A 14,634-nucleotide genomic window follows, 5' to 3' on the forward strand; every position below is an offset into this window, starting at 1 on the left:
GATTATTAACAATATAAATTTAAAGTTGAAATAATTATGAATATAATTAGAGGTTAAAAACATTTAAATTATTATGTTAGCAAAAGAAGTGTAGATAGACCTATGTCTGTATTATATACTCGTATTTAGAAAGAATGCCAAAGTGGAAGGGGGTTAAAGTGTATCCAGTGAAACCAGAACAACTTTTACCACATACTTTACCAAAATAAATGAAAAGGTACCTAAAAAATTTCAGGTGCAGTGGGCCATATGAAAATATTAAGTGTGCCGCAGTGCAGCCTGCAAGCCACAAGTTGGACATCCCTTTATTAAAGCAACATCATTTTGTTTACTTGAGAATGGTGATGTCACTGATGAAGATATTAGGGATGAAAACAAGGTAAATTTTTTCCACCTTCCTAGTCAAATATTACATTTGCACATGGAACTGCAAGTCAGGATTTCCAATATCAATTGTAAAAAACAAAGATGTAACCACTGAACCTATTGCCAAGAAAAAGAAATTCACAATAAAAAATGATTTCATTGATATATCTGCTTTTTCTTCCTGTGGGAAGTGTGTACAAAGAATAGGTTTCTGGCAAATGTCAAGATGATCTAAATGTCACTGAATGTTTTGAGTTATTATATAGTAAATAAAGACTTAGTACAATTCATTACAGTCATGAGCAATTTATATGTCCTACAGAGGAATTACTCTTTGAATGTAACAGTTAATGGAATTTATCACATCCTGAAGGACCAACAATTAAAAGTCTGAATAAATGTTTAGGTAATAGCAAGGTTGTGGCTGATGTTTTCATTGCAAAAATGTGGATGTCAGACATTCAGTGCTGCCATCCTGTAAGCCGAAGTTTATAGAATATGCATTACAATATTGTTACTTAAGGAGATTTGCTCCTAAATATATGAGGATGTGAGAAAAAGGAAGACACAATGAACTCATCTCATCGTGAAATTTCACAATGATGACTTTTTGGATTAAATGCTTCTTGCCAAAATGCTTGGCTGATCTAAATGAAAAAATTGGGCCTACAGAGGGATTTGGTGATGTCCTATCTACAAAAATATGGGAAGCTCCAAAGAATTCCAATTGTGCAATTTCTATTCAAGAGAGTTTCAAGCAAAATAAGATTGGCAGACATTCCAGCTGATCACACAGAAAAGACTGCAAGCAATGCCAAACTGGTGCAAATTGTATCACGAATGCACTTGAAAAACGTGTTTAAAATGCAATATAGGTTTGCATGTAAAATACTGGTATAAAAATACCACAAAAAGTAAATTATTATTATAAAAATGGTTTGACTTACAAATTATCTTTTGAATAAACTTTGTATTTTCTTGTCATACATACTAGGTGTCATATAGGATATATGATACAAATATTGCCCAGTGTCATCTACAGTCAACACTCCATTTTCTGAAAAACTAGGGGATATAAATTAATATTAATAAAAACTAGTAAAACAGCCAAGATGACAATTATTTTCATGTAAAAAACTTTCTTAAAAAATAAGAGATGTAATTTTCCTTTTTCATAAATAAGTTAGAAAAAAATTTTATCTTTTTTTGTAAGTCTTGACATGGGAATTGGTGGGTTAATAGGCTAATAGATAGGGTTAAAATATAAATTTTGTTCTGTTTTATCTTTTATTACTGATGGAAGAATTTATAAATTTGTAAAATTTATAAATTTGTAAAATTTATAAATTCTTCCATCAGTAATAAGTTATAAATAAGTTATAAATCAGTAATAAGTTATAAATTTTACAAATTTATAAATTCTTCCATCAGTAATAAAATAAATCAGTTATTTTAAATGTATGAAGAAAAACATTTTTAAAAATTTATTTCTATGATAATTAAAAAAGAATGGATTATAAAAAAAAAAAAAAAAAAGAGAGAGAGAGAGAAAGAAAGAAAAGAGACAGCCAGATTCTTATTGGGCTATAACATGGTTAATTATTAAGAATACTAAAGGAATTAATTAATCACATTATAACCCAATAAGAATCAGACTGCATCATTTGATTATTAACAAATATCAGATTTGGTTTTATTTGAAAAATTTAAAAACAAAAATGACATAAATGATGGAATTTGATAGTTCTATGTTCTGAAATAATATAGTCACAGGCAAAATTAAATATTACTTATTTCTTTTTTTGTTATATAGATTTAAATAATGAAGATATTACTTAAAATATAAATTTTAATTAAAGCATTTCTTACCTCTTCTAAAAACATGCAAACAAGATTACCAAAGATAATGGCATCATTAGATTCTCTATCATGCCATGGTACCCCAATGTTGCATATATTCCATAATTCATGCTTCCATTCATCTAACTTCCATGCTGCTGAACCAATATCAAATAAGAGAACTCTAGGATAACCATCTATTAACCAACGTCCATGGACTACCTGAAGTTAAAAAGTAAAAAATTTAATACATAATTAAAGAATTTATAATACTTTAAATTTGAAGCACTAATCAAACATTACAATTTCTAAAGCTTAACAGGATTTAAAATAATTTTTTCCATTAATTTATTTTTCTGAACTATTCTTTTGAGAATAGTTATCAATACTTCATATATTTTTTAAACTAATATATAGTACCGTACTGAACCAATTATCTGGCCTCTAGAGATTCAATAGCAAATTTTGAATTTGGCAGCTGTCTTTACTTAACAGATACTGTAATTGATTAACATGATTTTGATATACATGGTAGCATCAAGAGATTAATTAATCATGTTAATCAAAGAATAGTTGTACTGTAAAGACTATTTTCCCCCAAAAAATGTGTGGTGTGTCCAATAATGCATCTTATAAAAGGTAAAAAATATAAATGCATTGTATAGTAATATTACATTTCTACACCTCCTCATTTTTCCTCAGTATCCCATATGTACATTTTTCAAAATATAAAATGCTTACGTTGGAAAAAACTTGCAACATTTTTTCCCTAGTTCTTTCTCTTTTGGAATTAATAAAACAATTCTAGAATCATCATGTTCTAAACAAGACAGATGTTTTGAAAATCTTTCAAAATGAAATTAAAACAAGTTGTATTTAATAAACACTAATCAAAACGTAACCTGAACAATGAATTCATTAAAGATTTTGCATAAAGATACACAAATTCTTCACAATTCATTCACTTTTAAACCACAGAAACAACACAAATTCACAAACTGTAGTATGAAAACAGACAAGTTGTGAAAACTATCTTCATTATGTGAAATCTTTAATGTATTTATTCTTATTACTATCTAGGAATTAATTCTAATAAACCTAGAGAATTTCAGGTGTTTTCCTATTACTATATTAGTGATTTATTTGTTGCTTTTTAAATTTAAAAGTTTTTAAATAATTTACAATAAAATTATGTCCTTTGATTCTTATACACACTGGATTATGCAATTTTTAAATTTATTTTTGATAATCACATAAAAATGTTTTTGTATTAACTGATAAATGTGTATATATTTTCAGAGGTAATGTTAGTATTTATTCAATGTCTTAAAATTTTGGCACAAATTTAGTTACTATAAATTTATCATTTATTGAATGGAAGATAAGTGATTAAAATGTTATACATATTGATAATTGAATTGTTTTGATGTACGATATCAGTTAAACCATTTTATATATCAGTAGGAAGTAATGTTAATCAATGATTGTAAAGTAGGTTGTGTGAAGGTTACTGATAGCAAGAGATGTAACAGTTTCTATTACAAGGTTTAAGGGAAAAAAAAACTGTTTTAACCAATTAAAAAAATTATGATTAATTGAAGTACTTTACTAAACAAAAATCCATATGAGAGATCTTTAAATTAATTTAAGAAGGACCGTAATTCTCTTTAGGCTTCTTACAATGGATCAGTAGCATTTTAAGTAGAAACAAATCATATTTGACTCTTGTAAAAAGCTTAAGAGCTCTAGTTTAATTCTGGTAAATATAGAATATTTCAATTAATGAAATTTGATTTTATAGTATAGTATTAAAATTTATTAAATAATAATAAATTTACCCTAATTCCCATGTTCTTGAACAATTGTATAGCATTCCTAAAATATACTTCAGTAGGTTCAATACATTCAACTTCTGTTCGAACCATAGGCTCATTATAAGGTCCGAAAAGACAATACTGATCACCAAGTTCTTCTGTACTGATTCCAGCTTTTGATCTTATAACAGTGTAAATTCCTCCAACTATGAATATAAAAACATTTTAATTTCATAATTAAAATTTTATTACCTAGTTATTTTAAGAAATTTTATATTCATTATGCTAATAATAAAATTGCTTAATTGAAGCACCAGAAGGAAGGAGGGAAAAGAAAGACAATTTGGCCAAACAGTGTCTAAATTGTCCTTTTTTGTGATGTCTGAAAGATAGCTGATTAATAAAAATCATTTCCCTGATTGTTTCCTCCCTCTTATACTTCAGTTAATAGTAGCTTAATATATTAATCATTAAAAATGATTAATATTTAAGCTACTTTTTTGAAATTTAAAATAAATCTTTAAAATGCAACAAAAAAATTTGATACAATGAATATTTTCAGCTCTTTAAAGTTAAATTCATCTGAAAAAAAAAATTAAAGTTTATACATATTTCAATTTTTCAAAGATTAACCCTTCCACATAAAAATGGTGGACATGGCCTGATTGACATAGTTAACCTTCACTACAAACAAATACAGTCACTGCGAGAGTTGTTCTACAAAAAACAAGAAACATCACAGTTACATAAAGCAGTAACTCTAGCAGACTTAAATTTACACTCACAACATATAAAAAGCATAGACACCATTAATCAATCATGGGTTCAAAAGGCATTCACTCCATGGCAGGCATCCCTGTCCTGGGGTTTTGTTGACAAAACTGCATCAAACAGCTGGTTAGCTCAGAGATGCCTCTTTGGGGAGATGGAAGGATTCATGATTACCACACAGGATCAGGTCATAAACACTAAAAACTACAGAAAACACATACTCAAAGATACAACACTCACAAATGACACATGCAGAAAATGTCACATCATGCCAGAAACTATACAACACATCACTTCTGGTTGCAAGCTCTTGGCACAGACAGATTATTTACACAGACATAATCAAGTAGCAAATATAATACACCAAGAGCTTGCAAAAAAGCACAAATTATCAGACATCCACAAACCATACTACAAATACATTCCACAGACAGTACTGGAAAACAGACACAAAATGTACTATGACAGAGCCATAATCACAGATAAAAGAATTTACCACAACAGACTAGACATCACACTCATTGACAAAACACAATAAAATCACATACATTATAGGCATATCCATTCCAAACACAATGTACAAAACACAGTGCAATATACATGCACTGAAAAAACCAGCAAGTACACAGAACTCGCCTAGAAAATAAGGCATCTGTGGAGGATGGATAGGATGCTTATTGTGCCTGTTGTTCTCTCCTCTACAAGTATCATACCATACACACTATACAAATGCCTGGGCATATTACAACTGAATAGAAACACATACATCACACTATAGAATGCCACTATTATGAATACATGTCACATTGTTAGGAAATTTCTGAATACAGACAAACACACTGACACAGTTTATTTTTTTGTTTTGTTTTGGTTACTATGCCTTGAATCTGATCCGGCACATATTCAGTTGCCACCAGTGTCAACTGAGTATAACTCACAAAACCCAAAATAATAATAATAAATCATCACCGTAATAACAATATTTTCAAATTTCAACTTATATAATATTGAAAAAAAAAGCATATTTTAAACATCAGTTTATAGAAATCAACACAAATTTTTTGTTCAAAATAATATTAATTCAATCACTAAAAACTTTTCAACAGATATGTATGATATACTAATTTTAAGAGAATAAGATTTTAATATACTAATATTAACATTTAAAATTTACAAAAATACACTAATTTTTAACAGCTACAAATAATTTAAATGCATTCACTTACAAAAAAAAGTGCCCAAATGGGTCATTGATTAGACTTTTCCTTAATATTAACATAGCTTTTAGAAAATAAAACAATCCCTCATTCTAATCAGTCTCATCTTTTTATATTTTTAATGTCTGAAATTTACTTTGTTTTCGATATCTCACCTCATTTCTACAAGCAGATTTATTGATGATGCTAAAATAGTGGCATTGATAAAATTGATAAATATATAGCACAGAATATTTCTGACAAAGAAAATGTATTCATGTTTAGTATACTAATTTTTCAGAACTTTTTAAAATATACTTTGAGAAAAGAATTACTTCAATAACTTCTCCACAAGACTTACATATTTTACAGAAAAATAGAAATTAAAGGGTAAAGGGAAAGCATGTAGTACTACTTGTTGTGTCACATTCTTACAGAACATTGCTACTATTAATGAGACTTGTGTCCTATCCTTGACTTTCCTGAATAAAGTGATTGGTATAAGACACCAAGTCTATCTTATACCAAATCACATGAAAATTTTTCAATCATGATTTTCTTTGCCTGCTGACATAGGTCTCCTCTTTGTTTTTCCTTGAATAATATTTTGTAGTAATTGATAAATATCATTCCTTATAATGTGCTCAAAATATTTCAATTTCCTTTTCTTTATAATGTTTATGATTTTGGTTCTCTTGTTTAAACATTTGGTTACTTCCTGATTGTGAACCCTGTCTGTCCACATTTTCCTCATTTTCCTATAGCATCATATCTCAAATGATTGTAATTTTTTTGTAATCAAATCACCACTATTCAACATCCAGGCTTTCATCCCACATGCGAGGTCCTGGGTTAGAATGAAAAACATTTTTTTAACCATATCCAGCAAAAACAAATCTTGATCTTTTCAATTAATTAAAATTAAGGGAACTATATATATAACTTTAATCCAAAAAATATTTTTTGGTTGACGGTCTTGCAGCACTTTCGATTAGAAAAGAGACTCAACCAAAAAAGATTTTATGGATGCTGTACTATATTCATGTTATATATATAACTTGAATATACAGCATCCATATTACATTAAGATTATTAAGGAAACTAAATTATAGAGGAAAAGGGAAAAAATAAAATTATTTTAATATTAAAACCATACAGTAAAAAAGGAGAAATATATTTAGTAAATTATATTATTTATAAGACATGATAAACAAAAAAAAAAAAAATGTTAGTTAAGGNTAACTTATAAGCATTAAACAATATTAAATGCATAATTTATGAGTGCAACAATCTATGATTTTTAAGTTATTAAATTATTATTAATTTTCTACTCAAACATTGTGGTAAGGAGAACTGTTTACAGGTAAAGATGATTTTATTGTGTCAATATGCACGAAGCACGTGTATCTCGATAGAGTTTACCTTTCTATCAATGCGAACTTCAAACAGTTGATTATCTTTTAAAGGTTCATTACTCATAACTAAACCATTATTGAACTCTTGATACGGATGATGTCTGAGTGCAGTGCGATTTTCGTTGCTTAACAATACCATACTTCCCGTTCTGGGATGAAACGTAAAGTAAGACATTATTCATAAGGATTTTTACTTATATTTAATATTATGATCGACGTTTTCTGACTGATCAAACATTATAACTGGAAAAAAATCTCCCCTTCTGCACTCCCGTAATTTCAATTTCTAAAGCCGATCGGTACCAGATGGCGCTTCCGACGTTAAATTTTATGGAAAGCATTTACTGTATTTTTCTTATCTCCATTTTAATTTTATTTATTATTTTTTTCATTAATTTAATATACACAATTATTGTATATCTTTTAAATTTAAAATAATAATATTTATATTTAAACATTATTAAAAATTGCATGTAACGAGTGCAATACACTTTATTTGAAAATCTAGTTTTTAAAATAGCACAAAAATCTGATAATGCTTAAAGATATTGTCTGAAATTAATCAAAATGTAAAATTATTGAAGAAAATTATATTTTTTCAAGTGATCAATTTTGTATGACATAATATAGTATCGTGCAATAAGTAACTGAAAGACATTGAACTTATAATTATTTTAACTCACTCAGATTTTTGTAAATATCTTAAAATTTACAATTTTTGTTTTTGTATTTTACATATTTTAAACTTAAACCTTAACTCGATATTTTATTAAATGGTATGTTCGATAATTTAGATTTACATTCTGAAAAATCTGAAGCGCATTTAAAATTATTTTGTTTTAACAGAAAATACACAGAAGTTTCATTATAAATGTAATTTTATAAACAAGATTTCTTACTTTAAATTATCAATGTCAAGATTGATAATTTAAAAGATGGTGTAAACCTTATAACACAACATGCAAGAGATGCAAATTTTGAATAGTAGCATACCATATAAAAAATCACAACGTTCTTCTATTCCAAAATACAACATACAATTCAACAAAATCTAAAAAATTCAAAATATTGCATCCTCCAAGCTTCTTAATGCAATATTGAGTCTTTTTTTTTTCTTAAAATTTCTTATTAAATGTAACTTATAAGCATTAAACAATATTAAATGCATAATTTATGAGTGCAACAATCTATGATTTTTAAGTTATTAAATTATTATTAATTTTCTACTCAAACATTGTGGTAAGGAGAACTGTTTACAGGTAAAGATGATTTTATTGTGTCAATATGCACGAAGCACGTGTATCTCGATAGAGTTTACCTTTCTATCAATGCGAACTTCAAACAGTTGATTATCTTTTAAAGGTTCATTACTCATAACTAAACCATTATTGAACTCTTGATACGGATGATGTCTGAGTGCAGTGCGATTTTCGTTGCTTAACAATACCATACTTCCCGTTCTGGGATGAAACGTAAAGTAAGACATTATTCATAAGGATTTTTACTTATATTTAATATTATGATCGACGTTTTCTGACTGATCAAACATTATAACTGGAAAAAAATCTCCCCTTCTGCACTCCCGTAATTTCAATTTCTAAAGCCGATCGGTACCAGATGGCGCTTCCGACGTTAAATTTTATGGAAAGCATTTACTGTATTTTTCTTATCTCCATTTTAATTTTATTTATTATTTTTTGAGTATTAGATAACTTTTTTGATGTATTATTACTTTTCTATAGCTTATTTTTAATAATATCTTAATGTAAAAAATTAATGTATTATTTACATTTTGTCGTTACTTACTTTTGTAGCTAATACGTAATTATTAAAATATTAATAGTAATTCAGTAAAAAAAAAGTATTTTACGAGTTTTTCTTAATCTGTTCTCGCTGTATATAGGGAAGCCAGAAAAATTCTTGAGCATTTACCGGGCATTCAGGAAACAAGATGCTTTCGTGGCTGTCGACAGTGTCAAGAACATTATTGAACATGAAATGAATCATTAACAACAAACTCTTGTAATATACTTTTATCACTAATACTATCAATGTTTTTGCTATTTTTGTACATATAAGTATCTAAAAAGTAATCTTATAAAAGATAATGTCTTTAAGTCTAACCACATTGTTTGTATTGTAATATTTACGATCTTATTAAAATAATGGTACTTTCCATAACTCGAAGATTTTCTTGTCACTTCCTCTTCGAGTTATCGAGAGGTTACTGTGTTTTATATTAAAAAAAAGTTCGCATATCAAAAGAGAAGGAAGGTTTGCATCCAGAACCTCGTTATTTGTATATACCGTATAAGTGAATGCTAAAAGCCTTGATACACTAGGCGATTTTATTTTATTTATGTCGCCAGGTGACAGAAAAACATGTCTCCCGGTCAGTCGGAAAGCAGTTTTGGGGGATTCAAATCGCTTTGACTGAGACAAAAAGTCTCTCTGTCTCTCACTGTAACCAAATGAGCGTGCATAGATTTATCACGTGAGTACAGCTCTTGTTTACAACACAAATATAAAAATGGAGGATAGTCGTTCGTAGACGGTTGACAGGACACGAAGTTTAATTTCACTAATCTAATCGTACGAACCAATTTATAGCCAAACTATTAAAGAATATCACGAAAGGTACTGAAAAGAACATGCTTTCGCGCCATTTGCGAAAATTTAGGATTACCAGGTAAGAAATGTCGATCGAATAATGGAAAACTTGTCTCCTCGTGTACCCGAAATCGCCGAATGTCGATATGTTTTTTTTTTTTTTTTTTTTTTTTTTTTTTTTTTTTTTTTTTTTTTTTTTTTTTTTTTTTTTTTTTTTTTTTTTTTTTTTTTTTTTTTTTTTTTTTTTTTTTTTTTTTTTTTTTTTTTTTTTTTTTTTTTTTTTTTTTTTTTTTTTTTTTTTTTTTTTTTTTTTTTTTTTTTTTTTTTTTTTTTTTTTTTTTTTTTTTTTTTTTTTTTTTTTTTTTTTTTTTTTTTTTTTTTTTTTTTTTTTTTTTTTTTTTTTTTTTTTTTTTTTTTTTTTTTTTTTTTTTTTTTTTTTTTTTTTTTTTTTTTTTTTTTTTTTTTTTTTTTTTTTTTTTTTTTTTTTTTTTTTTTTTTTTTTTTTTTTTTTTTTTTTTTTTTTTTTTTTTTTTTTTTTTTTTTTTTTTTTTTTTTTTTTTTTTTTTTTTTTTTTTTTTTTTTTTTTTTTTTTTTTTTTTTTTTTTTTTTTTTTTTTTTTTTTTTTTTTTTTTTTTTTTTTTTTTTTTTTTTTTTTTTTTTTTTTTTTTTTTTTTTTTTTTTTTTTTTTTTTTTTTTTTTTTTTTTTTTTTTTTTTTTTTTTTTTTTTTTTTTTTTTTTTTTTTTTTTTTTTTTTTTTTTTTTTTTTTTTTTTTTTTTTTTTTTTTTTTTTTTTTTTTTTTTTTTTTTTTTTTTTTTTTTTTTTTTTTTTTTTTTTTTTTTTTTTTTTTTTTTTTTTTTTTTTTTTTTTTTTTTTTTTTTTTTTTTTTTTTTTTTTTTTTTTTTTTTTTTTTTTTTTTTTTTTTTTTTTTTTTTTTTTTTTTTTTTTTTTTTTTTTTTTTTTTTTTTTTTTTTTTTTTTTTTTTTTTTTTTTTTTTTTTTTTTTTTTTTTTTTTTTTTTTTTTTTTTTTTTTTTTTTTTTTTTTTTTTTTTTTTTTTTTTTTTTTTTTTTTTTTTTTTTTTTTTTTTTTTTTTTTTTTTTTTTTTTTTTTTTTTTTTTTTTTTTTTTTTTTTTTTTTTTTTTTTTTTTTTTTTTTTTTTTTTTTTTTTTTTTTTTTTTTTTTTTTTTTTTTTTTTTTTTTTTTTTTTTTTTTTTTTTTTTTTTTTTTTTTTTTTTTTTTTTTTTTTTTTTTTTTTTTTTTTTTTTTTTTTTTTTTTTTTTTTTTTTTTTTTTTTTTTTTTTTTTTTTTTTTTTTTTTTTTTTTTTTTTTTTTTTTTTTTTTTTTTTTTTTTTTTTTTTTTTTTTTTTTTTTTTTTTTTTTTTTTTTTTTTTTTTTTTTTTTTTTTTTTTTTTTTTTTTTTTTTTTTTTTTTTTTTTTTTTTTTTTTTTTTTTTTTTTTTTTTTTTTTTTTTTTTTTTTTTTTTTTTTTTTTTTTTTTTTTTTTTTTTTTTTTTTTTTTTTTTTTTTTTTTTTTTTTTTTTTTTTTTTTTTTTTTTTTTTTTTTTTTTTTTTTTTTTTTTTTTTTTTTTTTTTTTTTTTTTTTTTTTTTTTTTTTTTTTTTTTTTTTTTTTTTTTTTTTTTTTTTTTTTTTTTTTTTTTTTTTTTTTTTTTTTTTTTTTTTTTTTTTTTTTTTTTTTTTTTTTTTTTTTTTTTTTTTTTTTTTTTTTTTTTTTTTTTTTTTTTTTTTTTTTTTTTTTTTTTTTTTTTTTTTTTTTTTTTTTTTTTTTTTTTTTTTTTTTTTTTTTTTTTTTTTTTTTTTTTTTTTTTTTTTTTTTTTTTTTTTTTTTTTTTTTTTTTTTTTTTTTTTTTTTTTTTTTTTTTTTTTTTTTTTTTTTTTTTTTTTTTTTTTTTTTTTTTTTTTTTTTTTTTTTTTTTTTTTTTTTTTTTTTTTTTTTTTTTTTTTTTTTTTTTTTTTTTTTTTTTTTTTTTTTTTTTTTTTTTTTTTTTTTTTTTTTTTTTTTTTTTTTTTTTTTTTTTTTTTTTTTTTTTTTTTTTTTTTTTTTTTTTTTTTTTTTTTTTTTTTTTTTTTTTTTTTTTTTTTTTTTTTTTTTTTTTTTTTTTTTTTTTTTTTTTTTTTTTTTTTTTTTTTTTTTTTTTTTTTTTTTTTTTTTTTTTTTTTTTTTTTTTTTTTTTTTTTTTTTTTTTTTTTTTTTTTTTTTTTTTTTTTTTTTTTTTTTTTTTTTTTTTTTTTTTTTTTTTTTTTTTTTTTTTTTTTTTTTTTTTTTTTTTTTTTTTTTTTTTTTTTTTTTTTTTTTTTTTTTTTTTTTTTTTTTTTTTTTTTTTTTTTTTTTTTTTTTTTTTTTTTTTTTTTTTTTTTTTTTTTTTTTTTTTTTTTTTTTTTTTTTTTTTTTTTTTTTTTTTTTTTTTTTTTTTTTTTTTTTTTTTTTTTTTTTTTTTTTTTTTTTTTTTTTTTTTTTTTTTTTTTTTTTTTTTTTTTTTTTTTTTTTTTTTTTTTTTTTTTTTTTTTTTTTTTTTTTTTTTTTTTTTTTTTTTTTTTTTTTTTTTTTTTTTTTTTTTTTTTTTTTTTTTTTTTTTTTTTTTTTTTTTTTTTTTTTTTTTTTTTTTTTTTTTTTTTTTTTTTTTTTTTTTTTTTTTTTTTTTTTTTTTTTTTTTTTTTTTTTTTTTTTTTTTTTTTTTTTTTTTTTTTTTTTTTTTTTTTTTTTTTTTTTTTTTTTTTTTTTTTTTTTTTTTTTTTTTTTTTTTTTTTTTTTTTTTTTTTTTTTTTTTTTTTTTTTTTTTTTTTTTTTTTTTTTTTTTTTTTTTTTTTTTTTTTTTTTTTTTTTTTTTTTTTTTTTTTTTTTTTTTTTTTTTTTTTTTTTTTTTTTTTTTTTTTTTTTTTTTTTTTTTTTTTTTTTTTTTTTTTTTTTTTTTTTTTTTTTTTTTTTTTTTTTTTTTTTTTTTTTTTTTTTTTTTTTTTTTTTTTTTTTTTTTTTTTTTTTTTTTTTTTTTTTTTTTTTTTTTTTTTTTTTTTTTTTTTTTTTTTTTTTTTTTTTTTTTTTTTTTTTTTTTTTTTTTTTTTTTTTTTTTTTTTTTTTTTTTTTTTTTTTTTTTTTTTTTTTTTTTTTTTTTTTTTTTTTTTTTTTTTTTTTTTTTTTTTTTTTTTTTTTTTTTTTTTTTTTTTTTTTTTTTTTTTTTTTTTTTTTTTTTTTTTTTTTTTTTTTTTTTTTTTTTTTTTTTTTTTTTTTTTTTTTTTTTTTTTTTTTTTTTTTTTTTTTTTTTTTTTTTTTTTTTTTTTTTTTTTTTTTTTTTTTTTTTTTTTTTTTTTTTTTTTTTTTTTTTTTTTTTTTTTTTTTTTTTTTTTTTTTTTTTTTTTTTTTTTTTTTTTTTTTTTTTTTTTTTTTTTTTTTTTTTTTTTTTTTTTTTTTTTTTTTTTTTTTTTTTTTTTTTTTTTTTTTTTTTTTTTTTTTTTTTTTTTTTTTTTTTTTTTTTTTTTTTTTTTTTTTTTTTTTTTTTTTTTTTTTTTTTTTTTTTTTTTTTTTTTTTTTTTTTTTTTTTTTTTTTTTTTTTTTTTTTTTTTTTTTTTTTTTTTTTTTTTTTTTTTTTTTTTTTTTTTTTTTTTTTTTTTTTTTTTTTTTTTTTTTTTTTTTTTTTTTTTTTTTTTTTTTTTTTTTTTTTTTTTTTTTTTTTTTTTTTTTTTTTTTTTTTTTTTTTTTTTTTTTTTTTTTTTTTTTTTTTTTTTTTTTTTTTTTTTTTTTTTTTTTTTTTTTTTTTTTTTTTTTTTTTTTTTTTTTTTTTTTTTTTTTTTTTTTTTTTTTTTTTTTTTTTTTTTTTTTTTTTTTTTTTTTTTTTTTTTTTTTTTTTTTTTTTTTTTTTTTTTTTTTTTTTTTTTTTTTTTTTTTTTTTTTTTTTTTTTTTTTTTTTTTTTTTTTTTTTTTTTTTTTTTTTTTTTTTTTTTTTTTTTTTTTTTTTTTTTTTTTTTTTTTTTTTTTTTTTTTTTTTTTTTTTTTTTTTTTTTTTTTTTTTTTTTTTTTTTTTTTTTTTTTTTTTTTTTTTTTTTTTTTTTTTTTTTTTTTTTTTTTTTTTTTTTTTTTTTTTTTTTTTTTTTTTTTTTTTTTTTTTTTTTTTTTTTTTTTTTTTTTTTTTTTTTTTTTTTTTTTTTTTTTTTTTTTTTTTTTTTTTTTTTTTTTTTTTTTTTTTTTTTTTTTTTTTTTTTTTTTTTTTTTTTTTTTTTTTTTTTTTTTTTTTTTTTTTTTTTTTTTTTTTTTTTTTTTTTTTTTTTTTTTTTTTTTTTTTTTTTTTTTTTTTTTTTTTTTTTTTTTTTTTTTTTTTTTTTTTTTTTTTTTTTTTTTTTTTTTTTTTTTTTTTTTTTTTTTTTTTTTTTTTTTTTTTTTTTTTTTTTTTTTTTTTTTTTTTTTTTTTTTTTTTTTTTTTTTTTTTTTTTTTTTTTTTTTTTTTTTTTTTTTTTTTTTTTTTTTTTTTTTTTTTTTTTTTTTTTTTTTTTTTTTTTTTTTTTTTTTTTTTTTTTTTTTTTTTTTTTTTTTTTTTTTTTTTTTTTTTTTTTTTTTTTTTTTTTTTTTTTTTTTTTTTTTTTTTTTTTTTTTTTTTTTTTTTTTTTTTTTTTTTTT

The 14,634-nt window shown here is 19.6% G+C and overlaps 1 protein-coding gene across 1 annotated transcript in view; it reads right to left on the minus strand.

Annotated features, from left to right (window-relative positions):
* LOC111621747 (glycogen [starch] synthase-like) overlaps nucleotides 1-14,634 on the minus strand; it is a 39,936-nt gene that overhangs the window by 15,629 nt on the left and 9,673 nt on the right. Inside the window, exons 2-3 of the mRNA XM_023363975.1 lie at nucleotides 4,044-4,225; nucleotides 2,236-2,427 (exon numbers count right to left, since the gene is read on the minus strand). Coding sequence (XP_023219743.1) covers nucleotides 2,236-2,427; nucleotides 4,044-4,225 — 374 coding nt within the window. The remainder of the gene's footprint in view (nucleotides 1-2,235; nucleotides 2,428-4,043; nucleotides 4,226-14,634) is intronic.

The sequence above is a fragment of the Centruroides sculpturatus genome, unplaced genomic scaffold (genome assembly GCF_000671375.1).
Source record: "Centruroides sculpturatus isolate CEXI.00-Female unplaced genomic scaffold, Cexi_2.0 scaffold21, whole genome shotgun sequence".
In the NCBI taxonomy this organism is placed as follows: domain Eukaryota; kingdom Metazoa; phylum Arthropoda; class Arachnida; order Scorpiones; family Buthidae; genus Centruroides; species Centruroides sculpturatus.